We start from the raw sequence: 25549 nt of genomic DNA, 5'->3' as shown, positions 1-25549 counted from the left end.
TTTGGGCTAACAGCCTCTCCGGCGTGATAGTTTCTTTCTGGAATCCGCGGATCGACTTTACTAGTTTGGGTTGTTTCTGGAGTCGTCGTCATTCCTTCGATGTTTTGAGTTTGTTGTTTGTGGCCTATTCTGTTCTTTGTTGGGGGTCTGCGCTTTTCTGCGGGAGCGGTCACGGTTTGCTGAGTTTCAGTGATTTTGATTGGCTCAGCAGTGTTTTCTTTCGTTGAAGACTTTTTATGGCCTGTGCATAACTTATTTTGTTCTCAACCCGAATGATTTGGATTTGCTTGGCCTTTTTTTTTTTTTTTTTTTTTTTTTTTTTTTTTTTTTACATTTCAATACAGGCCAGACGCTCTCTCTATACACGGCCAGACTCTCTACAGTATGCGGCACCCGGAGGTACCCATGACTGGCCTCCGCATAGACAGAAAGATCCGTCTGTCCGGAGGAGTCTTTTATTTTCTTTGACGTTATCGCTCTCCTCCGTAGATGTATAGGAGGGGATCCGTGAAGCCAGACGCAGTCTCCGCGGAACAACCAGATACAGACCGATCTTTTGGTCAAGCCTCCGTTAATAATAGGACTACGCCCTCTTGTGGTATACTAGTAATCTCTTTGGTTGAGCGAGAGGAAAATAGATCTAGTAGGCGATAAATCTGATTGTATAAATTATTCTTGTTAAAGAAATGTAAAACTACAAAATTACAAACAAATTTTGTTTTGATGTTTTTAATTTTTAAGAATGGAAAAAAGTTCATTTGATTTCTCTACATTATTTCTAGTCTAAATCGTATCCAAACGTCTGTTTCAATTCAAGATGGCGACGTCCTATGTGGGAAGGTGGGAGTTACCCTTTTGTTCCAATAATACTGAAAAATCAGCAACATGATTTGTCCGATTATGAAAATGATATCAGTTTTTCATTGAAATTGTTTATATTGATTTGTTTTCAGAGTTTCTTCGTTTGACGAAATCCTGAAGAGCCCCAAAATAGACTACCATGAGCTGTCCAAAATGTGTTTCAGCGGTAAGCATTTATCATCATAGTCCCGCATATTGAAAATGAGGTTGCATGTGTAAAGTAGCACAATGTCCGATATGATACTGATCAGCGATGCCTTTCGCTAGGGCCTACAATGTAATGACTGTACTAGCTAACGAAGTTACTTTCAAGACAATAAAGGGCATGGTCAGGACTCAGTCATTGTGGGTAATAAACAGTGCAGTGTAGATTTACATTTTACGGAAAGACTTCCTCTTGAGACAGCCACCCCAAAACTGGCACTCATGAGGAAAGACCCGACCCCTAGGCCTAGTACTACTAGTTAAATCAATGCAGATCTAGACCGTCTAAACAACTCTAGGCCTACCTAACCTAACCTTGCTTGCGATACGCACAGATGCACGCACTCACTTTTGGGTGGCTGTCTCAATAGGAACTCTTGCCCATTTTACATATAATTTTAATTTATAGACTAAAGTTTAGATCTATCATCTAGATCTTCCATGATAATTTATTACACCGTCACCGTGCGCGCGTGACACTTTTACTAGTATAACACTTGAGAACAGTATTTTATTGTGTATCTATCACGCATATCATCATAAGCAACTGTGAAAAGAAAAAAAAAGAAAAAAATTGCTTTGGTAGGCCTAAATGAGTTAAAACTTATGCATAATTAATTACCACTGTAACACCGTGATGCAAGCGCAAAATGGACATGGGTTTTTGTTTGAATTGTTTTACTTACCAAACTCTGTGAAGTTAATGAACATTTTGAAAAGTGGATCTGTTCATTGGATGTGCTAGAGACTAGACTCAATGGTAATAACATTAAAGACGTGAAAGTAAAATTTGATTAAAGAATCGATTGACAGGAAAACTATGACATGGATTATAAATAAGTGCACCGTTACACCGTGACCTCTGAAATGTGTGTAGAAACCCTGTGATATGGAGAATCTTGTACAACTCATAGTGTTTCTCCTTTAGATAGAAAAAAATTATCATTTATGATGATTGTTTGACATCACAGCATAAAAATACTTCCAAATAAAACATTATTTAAGTCATAACAGATTAACAAAAACATCGAAATAAAGAAAAACTAGATGCACTGTAACACAGTGACATATCATGATATGTTTGTACACATTACAGTCAGGAACACTGCTCTTTCAGTAAAATATATTGTTTGTTTTGAGACATAATTCCTTTTATTACCATTGAAAGCTTGTTAAATATTTTTTGAGTGAACTTTAGGGTTTAAAGTACAATTTGTATATTTAAAGATGGCATACAAATTTGAAACTTTGATTTTAAAGGGATCGTATAGTTTTGGTTGAGACCTATTTTCAGGTTTCTAACATTTTTTGGTGAGATAATGAGAAACCTCTTATGAAATATGAAAGAGCATGTAATTCTATGAGGAATTCATCGTTTACTTGATGAAAATTGGTTTTGAAATGGCTGAGATATCCAAAAAAGAGCGATTCTAATAAAGTGTGGGACCCACACTTTATTACGATCGCTTTGTTTTACTTTGTTTTTGGATGTTTGTGCGATTGCGCACAGAACAAAATTTGGCCACTTGCGACACATAGAAACCTATATATATCCTGCTTTTGTGCACGGTCGTCGGTTGAACCTTGGTACGAGTGCCGGTATAGCAGTTAGCACATGGGTCAGCTATTCACAACTTTGGCTTTTCCTTTCATGCTTTTCTCCACCTATTGCCTTGTCTCCAAGTTGTTAAAATTTATACCATCGCATTATTTCAAACTCTTGATCTATGTTGCATTATTTATGAACTTTGTATTTGCATTTCATCTTATTCCCTCTTGTTTCACACTAATCACATAATTTTTTTTGGGTGTATTTTGTGTAATGCTTTGTGAAAATTTACTAGACTAAAGCTGTAGCATTTGTTTATGGTCTAGGGTCTGCGTCCGCATTGTAGACATGAAAAATGTCATCATATATTAAATCATAATATAGTGATAAAAGGGTAGTGTCATATTCACTTTTAAGGTCTGTCCATTGAAAATGCTAAGGGATGTGTGCTACTGTTTCAACCTCTGCATGCAATGTCTCGCTCACTTTTACATGTACCTCTTGTTCAAAGTTGGTAACCCTGTGACATGATGTTTAATTTGGCCAGGGAGGTGTGATTTGGCCTTTAAAGGCATAAATTTAGATTGTTGCTAGTATGACAGTATGCACCGCTCAGTGAATGTGTCCAAAATGTTGTGGTTTACTGGCAATATTTTACTGCCTCAATTAAACTTCAGCACATACATGACAGCAGTATTTTTAACGATCAAAGTCAGTGTCATTGATTTATTCATGATAGTCCATTGCTACTCATCATCACTATAGATTTTAATAAATGTGATTCCAATTCACTGTTTTTGTTAAGTCTTATCATCATTATTATTTTTTATTATATCCTTTTAGGTGTTCCTGATTCTGCTGGTATTCGATCACTTTGTTGGAAAGTAAGCATTCATAGCACGTGATATTTACTTACATTGATTGCATGTGATAAGAATTGACTCAAATTAGTAATATCTCCCTATACTGGTTTATAGATCAATAATTTTGTTCCGTGTGATCCCATTGATTCTTTTTCACTTTTACTTCTATTATGTGGCTATCTAATGATATGTATCAATTACAGTTTTTCCTTTTTTATTTCCTGTTTACCTTCAGTTCCTTGTGGCATTTTTATGAATTGGTTTTGGCAGTTATCTTATTTCAAGAGAAAATGCATTTCTGTTGGAAATGTATGTCAACCAATATCAAAGAGTAAAACTCTTTCTGTATTGGTTTTTTCCTCAGCTGTACTTATTTTTTTTTTGAGAGCATGAATGAATGATCTCATAAATGTGTTCTTAAACTGATCATAGATTCTCCTAGGATATTTGCCTCCTGTGACCGTAGAGTGGCCAGACATACTTGCAAAAAAGCGGTGAGTTTATTATGAACTTATTGTTGTGTTTTTTTTTTTTGTTTTTTTTTTGCATATTAGCACTCTTATTTTATACTTGTAAGATTATGTGTTAATTTGTGTATGTTCGAATTCTTGTGTGTTGTGTGTGTGTAAATGGTTTGTTTGTTCGTTTGTTTAATTTGTTGTTTTGATTGTTTTGAAGTGTCTGTGCATACCGTGTGCGCATACACATGTATGTAATGGATGTAAACTTGAAGCTATTATGGCACTGTAAGACAGGAAATATTCACGGCACAATTTTTTTTTTTCTTTTTCTTTTTTTTTTTTAGACTGCCACTGGTGTTCGATGCATAGTGTAGAAAAGAACTCTCTTGTGCATTTGAATTTCATGAATCTTGGCTTCTCGCAAAATTCAAGAAAATATCAGCACGTGAAAATGTCTGGTTTTGCTTAATTCAAATGGCAATTTCTCTTGTTTTTGCTAAGAAATTGGTGAAATTCAAGTACAAATTCACATTCTGAGTACGTGTAATGTATTCTCTCTCCTTTGGTGTCAAAGTCTGATAATGTACATTTGCTATGCTATGACGAGTATGAATTAAAGTAGAGCAATTCAGAGGCATGTTTGTGGGCATGATGCGTCAAAAATTAGCAAGCAAGGGGCAAGATCATACTCAAGTTCTGAGCTCAGGACTCCATGAACAGCATTTTTCACAGAATTTGGATGCTTATAAGTAGCAAGCACTGAAAGCAATAACTGACAGCTTCCAATGACTGGATTGAAGAGGAGAGATATAGATAGAGGCATAATGTCTGGACATGATATGGTTTTGATTTATGTGTGTTTCTTTTTTTCTTATTGTAATTGTCATGTTTTATGACTTCTTCTCACAGAACGCTTTATACTGAGTTTTTACAAGAGATGATCATTCAGCCAGGCTCCAAAAAGTACAGCACCAACCGAACAGATGTCACTATGGAGGATCACGTGAGCACATTTTCTTCTTTGTCAAATTTTGTAAATAACTTTTGTTGTGTTTCCAACTTATTGATTGGACTCCATCTCTGTAAAGTGTAATCCATCCCCATCTTTAAGTTTACTTTGCTATGAGAGTGGAGTCAGTCTAAAAAGAAAAAGTTAAGCATCATCAAAATCAGAAATAGAATAAGAAAGTTTGAAATTTTGAAACTGAAGTTCTGAAGTTTGAATAATTCTGGTAGATATTCAGCAACTACAAACCCTCCTCCCAGAAAAATTTGGTATTTGATGCTGCAAAAGATGGAACTTGTCACCTCAAGTAAAGCTGAAAGCCCTCAATGAACTATTGCCATTGCTATCTGTCGATCCTGCATTCATTGTCCAGCATCTGTCATCTGTCATCATTAATTGGGGAGGGAACAAATACTCAAAATTAGGGGATGTTGCCCAATTAGGGGCCTGCAGCAATCCCAAATCTTAAGATTTTTGAAATAGTTGTCCTCAGGTGAATTAAAGTGCCATGAATGCAAAGTGCGCCATTCAGCTGAGTACTAGACCTGGGGAAAGAACAATTTTAGTGAATGTTTGCCTACAGGTCAAAGGAAAACCTTGCAAGGTGATGTCATGACCATGTCATCTAAGTGTGGATGATACTATTATCTCTATTTTATGATATTGTGTACATTTTTTTTGATACTGTGTATTTTTTTTTCCCATAGATATCACATTGCATATGGTATGTATGGAGGCATGTAATATTACCACTCAAAAAGAATTTACCATAGCTCTTTAGTATGGGTATAGTTTTAGGGAGTCTACAGAACAAATTTGTCTATGCAATAGATTTTTGAGAGTATCAAGTCATACAATTTTAAAACAAATTTTAGACAAGAAAATTGCTACCTACCTATAAATTTGGTAAATCACAGAGTAATGAAAACATATAACAAAGTGTATATTGGTGAATTGAAAATTGCGATGAAAGTCAAACATACCCTAATCTCTGTTTTTGCTTTTGAAATCAGCATTTTCTTTTCAGCCAGCTGTTCATTTCAGTAAAAAGTAAAAAGGCATGATTTCATTCTGTGCCTTCCTTCCTGTAAGTGGTTTTATAAATTTTATGTTTATTGAATTGTGAAGTTAAGTAAAGAATACTAATGTCTTTTTCCTATCATTATCATGATATTATTATTATTATTATTATTATTATCATTAGTAGTAGCAGTAGTAGTAGTAGTATCATTATATTTTATTTATTCGGCATTTCCAAGACAATATAAGTGATAACAGATAAACAGACAAAACAAGCAAAATACAAGGATACACGACGTCAGGCTTTCCCTGGTGTGCTTCCCTAAGTTGGCAGGTTGGAAAAAAAGCAGTCAAAATCAATACTTAGCTACTCTGCTATAGATTTGGGACTGTAACTCAGTATGTGTTCCTCTTGTATGTTTGCAGCCTCTAAACCCAAATCCTGATAGTCAATGGTCACAGTACTTCAAAGATAATGAAGTTCTTCTTCAAATAGACAAAGACACAAGGTAGGTCCTGTATCACTTTCTTCCCAAATGAAACAACAACAACAACAACAAAACAAAAGCAGATTGACAAATTGCCCTCCGTTGACGTAAATATTTACATCGACGTAGGGCAATTTGTCAATCAGTTGCAATGAAAACATCTTGACAAAAGATTTTCATGAATTTGGAAAACAAAAACATATTACAAACAAGTTGTATACCGAAAGGTAATGATTCATTGCCACCACAAGGGCATTGAATAAGTTTGTGCATTTGTTGTTTTGTCACCAAATTATGTGTTATGTTTATATTGGTATCCTTTGTTGATGTCTACTAGCTGTAAATGATAAGAGTCTTTCTATCTCCGTTACCGCTACACTCTCACTCCGAAAGAAAGTTCATTTATTTTCTATATATCTCGCTCATACACAGATATGCATGACACACACACAGACAAAATGAAATCATGGCACGTGAAAACATTAAGTTTTGTGAACACAATGAAACTAGGTTGAGCATACCACAACGCTCTCGATTTATTCATAAAAGTGAACATTAAAAACCAAACGAAGTATCGGGCAACCCATGTGTCAGGGAAATATATAAGAACACATATCATAGACGAAAATGGCATGTTTTCGCATCTGAACTTCAAAATTGAAAAGTAAGGAAGATCCAATATGAAATGCTCATGAATATCAATAATAAGTTTTACATATCAAAAATTCCACAAACATAGTTAACGTCGTAGATAAATAAACAAAAAATTTAGAGATATGGGTTCAACCAAAACCATAGCCTGCAAATCCTAAAGTAAGAAAAGTATTGTAACTCTAAGGCACAGATGAGAAAAGTATGGATGTTAAACGTAAAACGTGCGAGAGGAATCGGAACAGGAATACAACTGTACTAGGTACCTCTACACAGGGAAATGGAAGGTACGAGCCCGATAAAGAGCAAGGCGTGTAGTATCAAAACTAATGCATGAACAAAAGTTACGGAGGCCACGAAACCCCCCCCCCCCCCTGTTTGCGACCAAGGATACTAAACGAGGGCGCACTCCCTGGCTCCTTGCTCAAACATGAAGGGTAAAATGACCGTATTAATGGAGGAAATTCTTTTAAAAGTATTAAACAAAAGAGCAAGCGGAAAAAACTAAGTATTTAAAATGCCTGCAGAACCTTAAAGTGCTAACAAACATAAGCATAAAAGTAGTACATAAATTACCTGTTTAGAAAAAAAGTGTTAGAAAAAACTAGGATATAAAACGCCAAAATATACGAGATAACATGCAAAAAATAACGAAATTCCAAAAAATACTGAAAATATAGGAACTGCTAGAAGCGGTCATTTAAGAACATTAGAAAATTGAGAATATACTTCATAATGGGATATATGAAAAATAAGGAATGACAGTACAAAATTATATAGGGTATCTAACCAAGAAAATTTAAGTACTGGGATATTCACAAAGAATGAAACTGTGCAAAAGGAAGATAAAATCTTTGCTATATAGTTAAGCTAAAACAAAGCAATTAAATGCCAAGAGAAGTCGAAGCTAAAAGCTTAGATTCTAAATCAATTTGTAAGTATTTATTACGAGCCTTATCGGAGCTCCATCTACCCTGCCTAGAAATCAAAAAAGTAGGAACATGAGCATTGAAAGCGGCTGAAGCACCGCCGGATCTTATACTATGAAGCCCGTACCTCGAAATGTCAGGCACAAAAAGGCTTAATGGCATCCAAAATGATCTTGCGAGTGCGAGAGTAACTTAAAGGATGAGAGGTAGGAATCAGACCGCGCTTGGATACCTGCAACCTACGAAGAACTGGAAGAGAACAATCTGGAGGATCACCAAGAGCGGCAAAATAGCACTCCACTATATGAACTGGACAGGTGTCCTTACCTGTCCTGGCGATGACGATGTCGCTACCTTGTCTGAATTGATCCGATTTCGAACTTGGTAGATGGATACTAAGACAATCCTGCGAGAAGGTGCAACTTTTTCAAGATACCTTCTTAAGATCGTCAAAATGCAAAATAAACGCCGTAGGAAATAAAAGAAATGAACAGGATCCGGAGATCAGCCAAAGACACATTGGCTTGGCTGTGTACTTTCAAGATTTCTCGCAAAATATGGGGAGTTAATGGTAACTTGCGTGAGGTTGGAGAAGAATGTAGGCGCTTGAAACCCTGAAGAGCAGTCTTGACCATGGGATCATCAGTAGGCGACAGAAAACCGGCTAAACTGTGAATCCATATGATGGCGGCTATTGTGGAGTCTGGGACGGACTTGAGACCAGTAGATGCCAGGTGAGCCAGGTAGAGGGAAAGATGAAAAGGCGCAACCGGAAAAACTGGAATGCTTGGATGCGAAGATACCCAAGCCTCCCATTTTCTCCAATAGGTGAGATAGAGCCTTGTGGTAGAATCGGCTTTGGAAGAAGCGAGGAGCGCTGGAAGATCTACGGCTGCCAAACTTTGCAGGGTTGGATCATGTAAAGGAGCGGTCAACATTCGCCTGTAAAATCAAAAAGGAAAAAAGAACGGCAAACCAGCAATCTTGCTTGGAAACAATATTTGAAGAATATAGAAATTGCATAAATGTGATGATCGAAATGATCAATGATAACTTGTAAAAATATAAGTATGGAGAGAACTAAAGTACAAGACAAATATTTTAAAAAGACTGAAAATACACATATAAAAGAAAGAAAAAAAGGTAAAAAACTGCAAGGGAGGGGTGTATGGGGTAGGAGTGATGGTGGAATGCTCGACCAGGAATGAAGCCTGAAAGCCTAACTAGGAGAATATATATAAGCACGCTAAGGAGAAGAATGCGAACAATTACGCAACAAAAATGCGCAACAAAAGAAAGAGGTATGCGCTCGCTACTGAAAATATATTCCACATTTTGTCACTGGGGCGACAAGACCTCGTATCTACAAAATGTCAAATCTTCAGGAGAGCCCCAAAACATGGCAGCCAAAGCACTATAGCGAATGGTATAGCCTTTACTTTGACATGCTGTGGTGGCTTCGTTTTTGGGATAAGACAGAATTTGGACAGGATGTCACCTTACTGATTTTCTGACCATTAATCCAAAAAAATTAATTTTCACTAAAATTTGAGATACAAGGTCTTGTCACCCTAGCGACGAATTATATCTTGGCACTTATGTCAGTTTTCCATCTGTCAATGACTGTATGATTTTTTGCAGACGGTTACAACCTGACATAGGTTTTTTCCAGCAGGCGACAGAGTTCCCCTGCAAGGAGCTCGTTGATGTCAACACCAGCTTGGAGACTCTGAGGAAACGAGTGGAACACACGATGCTTCAGTCTGTCGCCGTGGCGAAGTCTAGATCTGGCATCACTAATGTGAGTCGTAACGGTCTGGAAATGCTGCATGGTCATGGTTTATGGATACTTTGTTATGCATATATTCGTTCAAGAATATTCATTCTTTCCTGTAACATAACAGAAGAAGAGAACTTTATGTAACATGGATTTTTACAAAAAATGGTGCAAAAAAAGAAGCGGAAGAAGAAGAGATAAATCAAATGATTGAGACATTTGATGCATAATTCAGTCAAGCCATTCCTGAATTTGTGATGTGAAGACCTACTTGCATTCATATCGGCAGAAGTCAACATTGACGCAGGATAGGAATTGGTTGTCAAAGAACCTTTTTTAAAGGGACTGTGCAGTACTGGTTAAGGTAGGGATTCATGTTTTGAACATTCCTAAGTGAGATAATGGGAAACCTCTTATGAAATATGAAAGAGCATGTAATTTTAAGAAGGATTCAACGTTTATTTGATGAAAATTGGTTTTCAAATGGCTGAGATATCCCAAAAAGTGATAATAATAAAAGGCGACAGGTCACGCCTTTTATTGGGATCTCTTTGTTTCACCTTGTTTTTGGATATCTCAGCCATTTCAAAACCGATTTTCATCAAATAAACTTTTGATACCCCTCGGAATTGCATGCTCTTTGACATCTCATAAGGTGCGGTCAGACTGGCAAAAGATCGAGAAGTTTAAGATTGCGATCTTTAAGATCTCGAAGTTTTGCCAGTGTGACCGCAAACTTCCCGCAAAACTTCCCCCAAAACTTCTCCGACACTTCCCACATCAACTAGGGATTTTTCCCCATCCCCCTCCAAACTTCTCGATCTTTTGCCAGTGTGACCGCGAGGAACTGAAACTTTGCGATCTTTGTCACGTGACCAGACCACCACCTGCTTGGGGGTAGTGTCTCCGAAGCGCGAGGCCATTGTCATGTACAGATGTGCATTGTTAGGTCACAATAACTAATCATCGGGACGGCGCACTCTTCCTTCTTTCTTGCGCGCGCACCGATGACCCAAACATCTCGTTCCAAAGATCGAAAAGTTTGGCTGCCAGTGTGACCCCACGACAAAAGATCGCGAAGACTTCCCGATCTTAAACTTCGCGATCTTTTGCCAGTCTTACCGCGCCTATATAGGGCGGTTTCTGAATATCTCGCAAAACATTAAGAGCTAAATCCTCACCTCAGCCAGAACTGTACACACCCTTTAAATACTCAGTAACGTGGGAAGACCATGATATTCTAATCTTGCAGTTCAAAAATCTAAACTGGAATTGCCTGTTTCTGATGAGTGTATGCTTCAGTGCAATTATTCACTGATATGAAATTCCATTCTATAAGGCCTGCGCTAGTTTTGGTTTTTTATGCAACCCGTTGGGCAGCGCATGAAAGTTGATTCAATTGAACCAATCCTCTTTCTCCATGCTTCCGGATATTTAAAGGGGCATTGCAGACAATTTGTATTGTTTCCACTGTGTAGCACAAGAATTTTTAATGCCATGCACTGATTTGTAGAATTTATTGTGAGCCTTCAACAGATTCTAGAAATTTTAGAACATAATACTCTGACCAAGGATGATGATAAAAGAGGCTCACATATTCCAGTAATGTAGCAGTGTCATTCCATTACCATCAAGTCCACCTGTGAGAAATTTATATGTGCTTTCTTCTTTATTGTTCTGCTTCATTCAACACCCAATCATGCATTTGTGTGTAAAGCTGCTACGTCAGTATCCTCAATCTTTGTGATTTGTTTTGAATTTAAAACAAAATTCTTATTCCTTATCCCAATCACTATAAATTCTGAAACTCCATACCCTGTAAAAGTAATTTGTAGATGCTTAAATGCAAAAGTCTGAAATCATCTGGGTGTCTTCTTTAATATACAATACGATACAATGGGATCATTTACATAGTGCTCTTACACAGTCAATGACTGGTTTCACAGCACTTCACAACAAAATTCAGTCAGAGATTAGCACTAAAAACGAAAGTCTTAAGATTCTTCTTGAAGACATCATGGGATGGGGAAATAACGGATGAACTGAGGTAGATCGTTCCACAATTGCAGTGCAGCCGTCACAAAAGCATCATTCCCCACGCTAGTGTTGGTTTTGGGTACATGGAGTAAGGTGCTATCTGCACTTGAACGTGGTCCATATCGAGCAGAATAGTACGGGATGATTAGAGATTTATCTAAGATAAGTAGGAGCTTTCCCTTGAAGACACTTGTACACAATTGTCAAGATCTTGAAAGCAATGTGCTGTGCGACTGGTAGCCAATATAGCTGCTTCAGCAAGGGGGGACATGATCATGCCTACGGCACATGAAGACTAGTTTTGCCGCACGATTCTGTACCCTTTGAAGGCACTGTACCTGCTGAGAATTGATGCCATAAAGTAGTGAGTTAGTGTACTCCAGTCTGGATGCAAAAATAGTTCTGAAGGCATCCTCACATGCTTTCCTGTCAATAAATGGTCTAATGCAAATTATATACCTCATATATAGATTCCTCTCATCTGATTGGTTAAAAGTAGAGTCATGAAAATAGCTGTGCCCCATTTTTGATCAAAATGACATCATGATTTACTGTGCCTGGGGCATAGAATCAACTGTGCCCTGTAAATAGGTTTGGAGACAGTCGCAACCCCGTACACATAGATCACTCATATTACGAGTGCTGTAAAAGAGACTAGAATCTATATTTTCGGTATCTATTTTTCGGAATCTATATTTTCGGTGTATAAAACAAATAATGACACCTTGATATTCGGGGCACAGTTAAAATTATATAGGCCCTCGGTGATGTGAAAACCATAACTACATGTATGCCCTCAGCTTCGCTTCGGGCATAGTTATGGTTTTCACATCACCTTGGGCCCATAATCTTTACTGTGCCCCTCATAGCAGTCATTATTTGTATACTATGACCTGCTTTAAAGGGATAGTATAGTTTTGGTTGAGACCTAATTTCAGGTTTCTAACATTTTTGGGTGAGATAATGAGAAACCTCTTATGAAATATGAAAGAGCATGTAATTCTATGAGGAATTCAACATTTATTTGATGAAAATTGGTTTTGAAATGGCTGAGATATCCAAAAAAGAGCGATTCTAATGAAGTGTGGGACCCACACTTTATTACGATCGCTTTGTTTTACTTTGTTTTTGGATGTTTCAGTCATTCCAAACCCGATTTTCATCAAATAAACTTTGAATTCCTCTTAAAATGGTATGCTCTGTACTATATCATAAGTGTTTTCTTGGTATCTCGCAAAAAGTTAAATGCCCAATTCTCATCTCCACCAATACTGTACCATCCCTTTAACCCGATTCTATTTGTAGATGTCTGGTGGCAAGAAGCCAAAGAAGATGGAGTTTGGTCACGATACCCTGGAGGAGGGCCAGGAAGCTCACTGGGAAGTCCTGGAGCGCATCCTCTTCATCTACGCCAAGCTCAACCCGGGCCAGAGTTATGTCCAGGGCATGAATGAGATTATTGGACCACTGTACTATGTCTTCGCCTCTGCCAAAGACCCTGCTAGTACAGGTGAGATACTGTCTTCTTCTTTGCAACTGATTGACAAATTGTCCTGCATCGATGTAAGTAAGCACTGAATTGATCAGTGTTTTAGTAGTAGGGCGTACATACTCGAGCAGGATCCGAACCTACAACCTCCTGATCACCGGACAGGCGTCATCTCCACTAGACCACCGAGCTTTCGCCCGACAACAAGTGTTGGTTCTAGTCCTTATAGCATGCAGCGAGTACTGCTTTGTTATTCAAATTCATGAAATTCTTCCGTCGAGATGTTTTCATTGCAACTGATTCACAAATTGCCCTCCATCGACGTAAATAAGCATTCAGTGCTTATCGACGCACTTTGATTGCAATAACAAACAACTACAATTTATTTGACTTTTATTCTGATTATTTTGAAAATAAATATAGCTGTTTCCAGCTTAGTTTGTATGCTCAATCCTCTATTGCTCTCCTGTATGTATCTGTTCCTAAATAGGCCGTGAAGACTTGATGTCCACTTCAGCAATTGCAGCAAAGTCTGTGGGGCAGCAGTAATCTTCCCTTGTTTATGTCTTCCACTTCCCTCCCTTCCTCTTTCCAACTCTACTCCTCTCCTCTCTCCTCCACCCACCACCATCTCCTCCAGCAGAGCATGCCGAGGCCGACACCTTTTTCTGCTTCACCAACCTCATGTCCAAGATGCGGGACAACTTCATCAAGACGCTGGACGACTCGCCGACGGGCATCAACGCCAAGATGCAGCAGCTGATGCTGATGGTGAAGAAGTGTGACCCAAAGCTCTGGCTGCGCTTCCAGCAGCAGGACCTCAAGCCCCAATTCTTTGGCTTCCGCTGGCTGACTCTGTGGCTGACACAGGAATTTCCTCTCCCTGGTATGTCAGAAGCATGTACGGTCTTGGCAGCAGCGACAAAATATGCAGATTTTTTTTTCTTCTCTCTCTGTATTTCTGGCTAAAAGTTTAAAGGTTTTATGACATACAAATGCATGTTGATTTGTGTTGATACCCTCAACATCACTTTTGCAGTGAAACGAATATCTAGAAACATTCCATATATTTTTGAATAATTTTTCTTGTGTTTTTCTTCAGATTACTTGGATATGCCCACAAAAAAAAAAAACTTCCAAACCAAGATTCTGGTTGTGACCTCATCTGTCAGTCATTGCTAGTAAAAGTACACTATGATTAACAAAAGACATTGGCATGCACCTTCCCCGAGATTGAGCATAACTTGCATGTTCCCTCACCATGTCTTTTGTTAGTCACATTAATATCACAGAAACATGCAAGTCATGCCGAGTCGAGGGGAAGGTGGGCATTTATATCCAAGCAATCTGAAGAAAAAGAGAAGAAAAATTATTCAAAAATGTATGGATTGTTTCTAGATATTCATTTCACTGCAAAAGTGATGTTGAGGGTATCACGAATCAACACAAATCAACATGCATTTGAATGTCATAAAACCTTGAAAAGGCTTTTCTTTTGTAATGGCTTCACCCTGTAAAGCATTAACGGTCAGTGAGCTGCTAGAACTCCGCTGTCTGCCTTTTGCTCTGTCTACACTTCACTCGGCAATGTTTGACCCTCCCTGAGGTAGATCTACTCCCTGCCATAAAGATTTTTTTATCAGATATCAAAGTTGGACCTTCAGGGGTATTTTTACTTACATGTTTCTCTTATGAAATTGTTGATGAAAGATTGTTTTGTAGGTATTTTTGTGCTTTACTGTCTACATGGTGTATACAAGAAAAAAAAAATGTTATGTATCTTCATATCACTTTGAAAATAGACGAGTCAATGTCATTGTGTCTAAAAATTTACCATCATGTTCCATGATGCTGTGTGATTTAAGCAAATAAACCATGAACTGAGGCGTACTTAATATCTGGCTATCACTGAAATATATGACAGCTATTTTTCCTTTCTTTGCCCGTAGACGTCATCAGATTATGGGACTCGTTGCTAAGTGACGAAGGGAACCCGGAATTCTTGCTCTGCGTCTGCTGTGCCATGATACTGTAAGTTATCCTGGCCTTGATCATTTTCCTGTTGGTTTGCTGAATCCTTTTGTTTGGTCTGTAGGCAACAAGAAAGAGAGTGATTGCTTATTCCTTCCAAGCCATATAAGTTGCCATGCATATTGGCATGCTGCAATGTTACCAGCTGGATGCTGATGTAACGTGTACGTCAGCCAAGACTTCTCACCATGATGACAAGGTGTTGCTGCAGAAAGTCTGATGTGAATCTGGACTTATGCTCATGAGCTTCTGTAGATAGAATTTAAAGTTCATACAAATTTTGCCAAAAGAAATCTGTCCATTTTAATCTCCTCGTTGTTCGGAATTCTTTATGAAATAATATAGGCTGTCATAATTATGTAAAGATGTTCAAAAAATCTCTCAAAAAGTATTTTCTTGATGAATACTGAACCTCATTGTTGTTTTGTTTTTCTTGACATTTTCATATGATTGTTGCATTTCCATGTTTTTGTTGTTGTTTGAAATTGTAAAACACTCAACGTGCCTCTAAAAGCACTCATACATACCTGAGAGAACTTATTTCATACAAGGCCTCAAGGCTTTTCTCTACTTCTCTTTTTCATTTCCATGTACTGCTTGATAATGGCAAATATTTGAACTCTAAATTCGTTTGTTTGAATTATGTCATTGATTTCATTTTGATTGATTTTTAGGTTTTTTTTTTTTTTTTGTATCCACAGATCTTTTATTGGAATGAATAAACAAAACGAAAAAAAGAAGTGCAACAAAAAAGTCGAACATTTTGCAAAATGCAATACAGTGAATAAGACATCAGCTTAACCCTATTCTAACTGGGGGGGGGGGGTCAATTTGACCCCCCCCCCCTCGACATTTTGCGCCGCTATTCCGCAACGCGCAAAGATTTTGCCGCGTCGTTACATGACTTTTTTCTTTGAAGTCTCCCGCATATTTTGAGACCAAATTTGCGATGTCCGGGTACACCGTTCTGAAGTTACGTAATGTTTTGCGTATGCATGTCAACCCGAAAATGGCTCAAATTCATGATATCGTGTGCAAATCCAATGCAAATTGTTTTTTTTGGTTAAATTGATATAGATAAGATTATTTCAACTTTTAACCATTGAAATTAATCAATTTTAATGTAGGTAAGCTTGAAAAAGTGCCTGCAACAAATTTTGGCCAAAAAACAATAGAAAACAAACGGTCAAAAAAACAATGAAATACATAAGAAGTTAACAAAACAATAAAAAACATTTTGATTGTGCTATTCTTTACAAGAAAATTGTTCAATGTGTCTTGAGGAACTCTTACACAAAAATTTTGCAATCATTCAGTCGTTTTAATGGAGTTATCGGTGAAAATATTATTTCATGCGTAAATTTGCATAATTAATTTACTAAAAATAGAAAATCAAAATTTTTCGTTTGTATGACCATGTAATCTTGTAGTTGACATCCGGCTCTATGTTTAGGCAGAATTTTGCGGCGATCACGCAATCGGCGGCCGAGATCTGAAGGGGGGGGTCAAATTGACCCCCCCCCCCCCCAGTAAAAACTTGGTCTCAAATAGCCCAGTTAGAATAGGGTTAAGTGCATTAGTGTGTCTTTCATTGGAATTAAAGAGAAAAATATACATGTACTCTCATTTTTCGTTGTCGCCTTGGGGCATTCTAAAGAACACTCACTAAGCGTACTACTGGTTCTCTTTTGTGATCCATGCATGCAAACTAAAATATCAATGTTTCTGCTGGCATAATTATTACTCATGATGGATTTTGTACTGAGCTATTTTTATTTTTGTCCGTGCATGTGATAGTCAAATCCACAAAGAACTATAATAAATGTGAATCTCCCATTTGGGAATAAATTCATGATGTCGTGGAAGGTGAAGGATCCTAAAAGTAGTTGAAAAGAATGCTGTGATAAAGATGTGTCTTTATATCTGGTGATCTCTGATTTTTGTCAGGTCTCAAAAGGATACCCTGATAGAAGGAGATTTTGCAACAAATATCAAACTACTTCAGGTAAGAGAATTCAGATTTTATCACCAGTAGTAAAATGAAGGCCTGGTGAAATCCAGTACCACGTTTACTTCAGCTGGTGTGAATAAATCTGAACATCACAAATTCGGGAAGTGTTTCATCAGAATACTTATCTTTCAGTGACCATTAATTCTGTAATTTGGTCAAACAACCACAGAATATTTCCATGTATTTTTAGGTGATACGCTATCAGCGTATCACCTATTGTGATTGTCAAAATCTCTCTTTATTTTTTTTTATTCTTCTTTCTTTCTGGACAATTTTGTGTCGTCAATATCTCAACAATGACATTACGGAATGACATGAAATTTTCAGTCAACATGTCTCATAACAATATCTAGCCACAATAAGGTTTTCATGACAGTAACATATCTATGACGTCATTTAGGCGCCATTTTGTGATTTTCGGACCTTGTCACATGATCGATCATAACTTCATAACTAGATGTAATTTCTGCGTCATTTTCGGTGGACATAAAGTTCAGGTCACGCTCTATCTTACTTTTTAACGCTAGTTACCCAGGTCTTCATTACGCGCGCGTTCGCGCGCGTCAAAATTTTAAAAGGCTCAAAACGACTTCCCAATGGGAAATCTCGAAGTTTCAGACAATTTTAAGCGTTTCAAACATTTTCTCGCGTGCGCGTCCGTCCGCGCAATTTCGCGCGCAGAGGGCGTAACCAGCATGAAAATGCAATTTTTTTGACTGATTTGGATTCCTGATACTTTGAGTAACAATATCCACTGATTTCCGATCGATGTTGACCTATAACAAAGGAATGCGCTGGCGTCAAAGTTGAAATTTCGTGTGCGTGTCTATGTGGAAATATAGCGAAAAACATGTCTTTGTTTATTTCGCAATAGCTCTTTAAAAAGTCCGTTGACCCTATGTTTTTATTGCATATTACAAAAGCATATGAATTGGAAATAACGTTTCAAGTATCAATATTTCCCGAAATACATTATGACGTCATCATATCATCATCTGAAATCAAAAAAGTGGAATTAATTTTTTTGAGGTACTGTTTCTAACATTCATTTGCTCGTATCTCTGTTGTTTAAGCTCAATATTATCCCAAATTCACATATGTTGTACTTTTAACATTTGCCTTTCACGTCCTTGTCATGGTTTTGAAATTTGATGACGTTATCATACTTTAAATTGTGATTAAAAGTAAAGATGCAAAATCGGACAAGTTTACGTGTTATGTCTATGGGAAGTGATTTTTTTTAAAACCATCCATTGACTTGACAACGTTTAAGCACCTTTATCTCAGCTGATTTTGCTTCATTTCCTCTGAAATTTAAGTATGTTGTAGCTGAGACAATAAGCTGCAGTAATCATGCATTTTGTTCTTTGAAATCTTCTCATGAGGTTGACAATTTTGCAGTTTAAAACTGAAAATGAGAATGGAATGTGGACGAATCGATTCCTGATTCATCTTTCACATACATAAGTTTACGTTCCTCATATTTTCTCGTCGAGACGTATGGCCGAGTGGTTAAAGGCGCCGTCTCAGAGACGTGAGGTTGCACTCGTGCGGGTTCGAACCCCACAAGATCACGAAACAATAAATCTAGCTATTTTACTTTTTTTTTCTTCAATGGTGTATTACACATTCGTCCATGTAGAAATTACGTTCGTATATAAACGCACCTATACACACACACACACACACACACACACACAATATCCCTCTGTTTTGTGTTGGAGACCACATTGCTTCGACTGCTGCAGAATGTTGCATCCTGACTCTGTCAAATAGTATGTAATGACGACAACGGAGGTGGTGTACTTTGAGCAATTGTCTTTCAAGTCCATGTCATTGTTTTGTACTTTGATGACGTCATCACACTGAAAATTGTGATTAAAGGCAAGGTATCAAAATCAGCCGATTATAGGTTTTATGTCTGCGGGACGTATTTTTCCGAAATTGCCAGAAATGGCACAGCGACCTCAGTCGTTACAAGGCCGCATTTCCTTCTAGCAATGCAATACATGTTCACGCGGCCACGATTGCTGAGTGGGCATTGACTTTTTCCCCCTGTAATATCTATACATTTTTTTTTCGGCCTTACCGTTTCCGTGGATGTCCCGTGGCCGAGTGGTTAGAGAAACCGTTTTGCATGCACGCTCAATATAACTTCAAGGTGCCTATATCACATTCTTTTCTTTGTCGATCACAGATGACCGACATCTGATGACCCCAGGCGTATCACCTAACTCGTCAGTGTGACGAGTTTCATGTCTCGTGTGAATATTGTATTTGACCGTGCATCACAAAACGAACAAAAAGTCACACCCCTTGATTTTACGTGAGCACTCAAAAAAGGTGAAACTGGTCAACCAAGTCAATACTGGGTTTTTTATATTTTCTGAAAGAGCTACCCTTCTTCTACATTATTCTGAAGTTTGGGATCATAAAATGAATAGGAAAGTGCATTTTCAGCAGTTTTTCTACAACCTTTTTTTGTACAGTGGTGAAATCAGGTATATGTCTCAAGAGTCCTCTTTTCATTTTTTGATAACCCTTTGCCCTTTCTTCAATCTCAAGTCTAATAACTTTTGATGGGATAACGCTACTGCTCTGAAAGTTGGCAGTAATTATGGCCAGAATGTGTTAATAGAGCATGTTTAATTTCAGCCTAATCTGATAATCTCTTCATTGTTGTTGCTCCAGTGGTTTACATCCTGTTTTTTGTTCCATCATTCGCACAGCTCGCATGGTTTGGTAGACCCTGTACTTGAGATCCCCTTTTCTCAGCTCACACTTTTCCAGAGTGTATGCTTTCTTTCCAGTATTTAGATAAGTTAGGGGAGTCCATTTCAGTTGAGCTATACATCATTTTAAAGCTTAGAGTCTGCTCTTTCAGAATCTGCCCTTAACTAAAAATCCATGTCTAGAGCGACGTTTTGTTGGTTTTGTGGTGCAGGGTCACATTTTGTGTTTTACACTGTGCCTTTAGTCAGTAGGTGTAGACCATTTCTGCAAAATGTTACAATTTCTTTTCCTACCGCCAAGTAACTCGGCCGTCAGATGGTGATCTCGAAAATTGCTGTTCTGAGAAAAATGACTTTAAAGTTTAGAGGTTTGAGCTTTTTTAGGAGATGGGTATAATGCATTTTTAGCAATGGGACAAGAAGAAGCATATTAAACACTGATAACTGAAGAACTTTGTGCTTATTTGGGGTTTTGATTATAAAATAAAGGAGATTTTTGTGCAGATATACTGTTTAACCACAGCACATGTATACACTCCCGCTACACATCATAAGATGGTAAAATGGTCTATCTTCTAGATAGACCACAAACACTATGTAAACTGGTCTAACTCGAAGATAGACCATTTCACCATCTGACAGCGATGATTTAAAAAATCTCAGTTAAAGGGTGTGTACAGTTCTGGTCGAGGTGAAGATTTAGCTTTTAACGTTTTGTGAGATATTCAGAAACCACTCTATGAGATGTCAAAGAGCATGCAGTTGTAAGGGGTATCAAAAGTTTATTCGATGAAAATCGGTTTTGAAATGGCTGAGATATCCAAAAACAAGGTGAAACAAAGAGATACTAATAAAGTTGGGGCATGTCGCCTTTTATTATTAGAACTTTTTTGTATATCTCAGCCATTTGAAAACCAATTTTCATCAAATAAACGTTGAATCCTTCTTAAAATTACATGCTCTTTCATATTTCATAAGAGGCTTTTCATTATCTCACTTAGGAATGTTCAAAACATGAATCTCTACCTCAACCAGTACTGTACAGTCCCTTTAAGAAGGTTATATGGTTTATGTAAAAGATAGCTCGTTATACCGCCAAACGATATTACCGACAATGGGCTAACTCAAAGATAGACTGTTTTACTATCAAATTTTAAGGAAAAATACAAAAAAGTACCAAGATAGCGGAAATTATCTCTAAAACAAGACATGATGGGATTTTCTCGATAGCACCATTGGAAAGAGCACCCTCACATGTCCCGGAAAGTGAATTTACCTCAAAAAGTAAAATTTTCGAGTTAGACCGTTTTACCATCTGACGGCCGAAATGAGCATTACATTCATCTGCTCCCTCCCATTGAGTTCATTGGGCAGGAATTCACTTAGTTGTTGCTTGGTAGGTTAAACTTCCAGCAAGCTCTGTGGTTGTTATGGAGAACCTTTGCAAACAAAACTTACATGGAATTTCCTGTGTCCACTGTTTGGAGTGTTTATACGAGATTAGTTGGCAGCGCTCTGACCCCCGGGACAGACCGGCAGTGCGCCATCTTGTGTCCACTGGGTGATAGTCCTGTTCATCGGATCTCTTGCAAACATTGAAGATGAGATCACGTCCAAGATGTCTGCTGTGTCTTTGGTGGTGGTAGCTTTGTGTCCCTTGTGCTGGTGAATGCAAATGCAGGATGGCGCACTGCCGGGCCTGTCCTGGAGGGCGGCATGTTGCCAACTAGGTCCATGTGAAAGCTCCAAACAGCGCACACAGGCTGTCACAACTGCCCGACCCAGCCCTAGAGACAGCGTGCCATCAACCATATCCGCATACACGCGGACACGCGGACGGGCGTGCATGCACCGCCATGTCTCATTGTACTACCAAGCGAAACGTCATACGTCTGTCTTACAATTTTCTTCACAAGACAAATGATTACCTGCACCCTTAGCATCCTATTTGCTCTTTGTTTAAAATTTTATTTGAGGGATTTAAAACAAATTGAATATACTCCACTGTTTCAAGCCATGATAGAAATGACAGATTTCTTGATGACAGACATAGCATCATTTTCTATAATAGGAGCTTGCTCCTCAATAATGTTGCTATTCCTGCCACCTCAGAATCTATCATTTCAACTTTAGCCTCAACAGTGTGTGATATTTTTGTTTACTTTTTTAGAAATGAAGGATTGAGTTGAAAGCAAGACAAGATATGAACCAGTGTTGTGGAAAAGCAGTCTGGCTATTGCGAGCTGGTGCTTCTATACATTTGTAATACTTTATCATCTGTGTATGCCCTTTCGTTTGCAGAATTATCCAGCGATAGACATTCATCAGCTGCTGAAGAAGGCTATTGAAGTACGGGAGCACTGCTCATGATGCAAGACCCGCCTCACGCAGTCGTGTAGAGCCAGGCCAAACAAACTCTCATCGCTGCATTCGAAGCCAGCTTCTCAGGGGAGCTCAGTGCTTGTCACTGTGCACGAATGAAATGTGAGCCGGATGTGGACACTGTTCCTGTGCTCCGGTAGGAAATTTTTCTCCATCATCTTGATGGGAGAGGTCAGGGAAAGATGGAAGTAGCTGAACTGCTTGGCTAGCATGTCTGGAATGCATTCAGCAATAGTAAGGGCCACCTGCTACCTGGCTTCCTGCAAATGTTGATAGACTCATATACATGTTCTTCAGTTACAGACAACTCTTCTGCCCACGTCTTGGGGTTACATAACTTACACCTGACACTTTCTCTTCCCACTTCACCTTTCATGTCACTAGAAGTACCTGGGGGTGTTTCATAAAGCTGTTCGTAAAGATACGAACAACTTACGAGCGACTGGTGATCAGTTCTTATGCTGAATTATGGAAATTCTGATAAGTATAGCACATCAGAACTGATCACCAGTCGCTCGTAAGTTGTTCGTAACTTTACAAACAGCTTTATGAAACAGGGCCCAGGTATCTTTTCCCCTTATACTCTAATGAATGACAGTGACTTTGTGCCATTCATAACATTGCCAAATTCATTATTATTATTTCTTTTTTTTTACAACACACGTTTCTTTGTAGATGATAAGTTGAGAGCTTTGATAGTCAACATCCTTCCTCTTTTTCTCCACCTCTTCCTATACCCTCCATCTCTCCTTTAGATGTCTAGAAAGAAGTCTTTGCAGCATACAGTATACTGTAAAACGAGGAATGTTTGCGTGCATTTCAATTTCGCGAATTTCGGTTGAGCCAAGATTCGCGAAATTAAAATCCCCCCACAGAGTTCTTGTCTACACTGTTTGCATTGAATGTTAAAGGCAACTCGCAAAAATTTCATTCTGTGAAAAAGGCCATCGGCTCCAATTCACGAAATTTTCATGCCGCAAAAATATTGTGTTTTATAGTATATAAACTCATGAAATGGTGGAGAGAGTGATATTCAGAGCTATGCCTTGTATAAACAAAACAAAACAAAACAAAACAAGAAAGATATGCAGACAGGTGTCATGATAGGTCGTTTTCTGCCATCATAATCGTCTGCTCTTTGAACCAATTGCGTTGTACCTTGATTTCATGAGTTTGCTCAGATGGTAACTAGGCTTACGCGTCTTGAAGTATGTCTCCGTACTGTGGAATTGATGGCACATGCTTGGCGTCGTCAGATCGTTGACAGTGGCGTGTCCAATCTCCAACTCCTGCCACAGTAGCAATGCGTTAATTCACAATCAAAATTTGATTTCACCTTTGTGAGCTTTCGCCTACTGATATCTGGAGGCTTTAACGATCTGGTGTTGACTTCACCATAGATAGTACTGGCAGTCTTATGGTCTGCCAAAGCCCGCAGACGATAGTGTAGGCGAAAGCTCACAATGGTATAATCAAACTTTTATTGTAAAGTGATGAAATTTGCTTCCAGTAGAGATTTACCAATCAGATGAACCTCATGACAGAAACAGCTCACAGCACAGTATTTGGAGTCAAAGTTCACTTTCAGATGCCAAAAAATAAAAATGTCATTTATGTCATGAATTTAGTGAGACAGATGTCGGCTCACATTCAGAAATTGTTCACACACTCCTCACTGACTGCAAACTGCAAAAATAATATTGATAATAATAATGATGATAATAATAATCTGTATGACAGGCATGACGCAAATCCAGAACCTGTCAATCAAGCAGGTAGTTCTCAATATGCATTCATGCAGAAGAGCCCACACACATGCACACAGCATACTGTGATACACATAATTTCCACGTAAAGGACAAGCCCACCTTCATAGACCATGTGGATTGAGTGAAGGCAGTAATATGAGTAGAACACATCAGTGCAAGTTTGGGGAAAATCAGACAATCCGTTAATAAGTTATGATTTTTTTTTTAAGTATCTGCGCAGTCACTGCTGGATGAGAAGGCTACCACAGTGTATGATGTCACGTGCATACAACAATAAATAAGGAAAATAAAAGAGAATTTTACAAAATTTTACCTTTTGAATAAAGCGCACATTTCTTTGACTTGTTAAAGACATATATTAAGGATGATGTTATTCCCGATGCCTTCTGAAAGAGAGAAGTCGAGCGTTCTTTTGTTATGCAAGAAAAGTAAAAAATATGTTGAATTTTCTTTATACTTCCTTTATGTCATTGTACACATGTGACATCACAAGCTATAGTAGTCTTCTCATCCAGTCGTGACTGAGCAGAAACTTCAAAAATTCATAACTTTTGAACGGATTGTCCGATTTTTCCTCAAACTCTCACTGATCCATTCTACTAATATTTGCTGCATTCACAAAACCCACATGTCTATGAAGGTGAACTTTTCCTTTCAAAAGCATATGCTTTCTTGTAGAAAGGAATACGAGGTTAAGCTCAGCACTGCTTTGCCAAATGTTTCAAAGCTTTAGGTCAAACGGCTCTGATGACAAATCTGCACCTAGAATCAAGCAATACTTGCTTTGAAAAGGCATTCTTATCATGAGTGGCAAAACTGACATTTAGATACTTGATTGGTGAGCCTGATTTTGGTTTGCGTTCAGATGCAGGACAGATATAAAGTTTTATGAGCATGAAATGTGTTGCCAGACTCATTCACAAGCAAGTTATTTTTGTAGCTTTCTGACAGGGCTCATAGTCTAACTGGTATTCATTTAATTTTCAATCACTGCGTTGGGATTTTTGCAATGCAGAGATGGGATTTTAGGCAATCTTAGTATTTCATAAGATTGTTAGTCACATATTGTCATACAGGTCAGTGTCGGATCCAGAGGGGGGCGCTTCGAGCGCGCGCCCCATCGTTATTTTTTGTTAAAACAAAAGAAATAGAAAAAATGGAGGGAGGGGGGACGTGTGTGCCCCCTTTTATTTCATAAAGGCACCTCCCCTTTGCGAAATTTGTGGATCCCACCCTGCAGGTTGTTTAGTGATTTTTATACAGACAATGAGATGTCCAGTTTTTGTGAT

The 25549-nt window shown here is 38.2% G+C and overlaps 1 protein-coding gene across 1 annotated transcript; it reads left to right on the top strand.

Annotated features, from left to right (window-relative positions):
- Positions 1 to 817: 817 nt before the first annotated feature.
- LOC140241106 (TBC1 domain family member 13-like) lies at positions 818 to 22479 on the top strand. The gene is made up of 12 exons (XM_072320874.1): positions 818 to 840; positions 954 to 1027; positions 3458 to 3498; positions 3910 to 3971; positions 4848 to 4941; positions 6391 to 6473; positions 9674 to 9833; positions 13152 to 13356; positions 13979 to 14221; positions 15285 to 15366; positions 17314 to 17371; positions 22411 to 22479. Exons 1-12 carry the CDS (start codon positions 818 to 820, stop codon positions 22477 to 22479), a joined length of 1194 nt encoding a protein of 397 aa, XP_072176975.1.
- The last annotated feature ends 3070 nt before the right edge of the window (positions 22480 to 25549 follow it).

Source organism: Diadema setosum, chromosome 17, assembly GCF_964275005.1.
Source record: "Diadema setosum chromosome 17, eeDiaSeto1, whole genome shotgun sequence".
Lineage (NCBI taxonomy): Eukaryota > Metazoa > Echinodermata > Echinoidea > Diadematoida > Diadematidae > Diadema > Diadema setosum.
The sequence above is the reverse complement of the archived record's forward strand: the minus strand, read 5'-3'. Positions and strand labels throughout refer to the sequence as shown.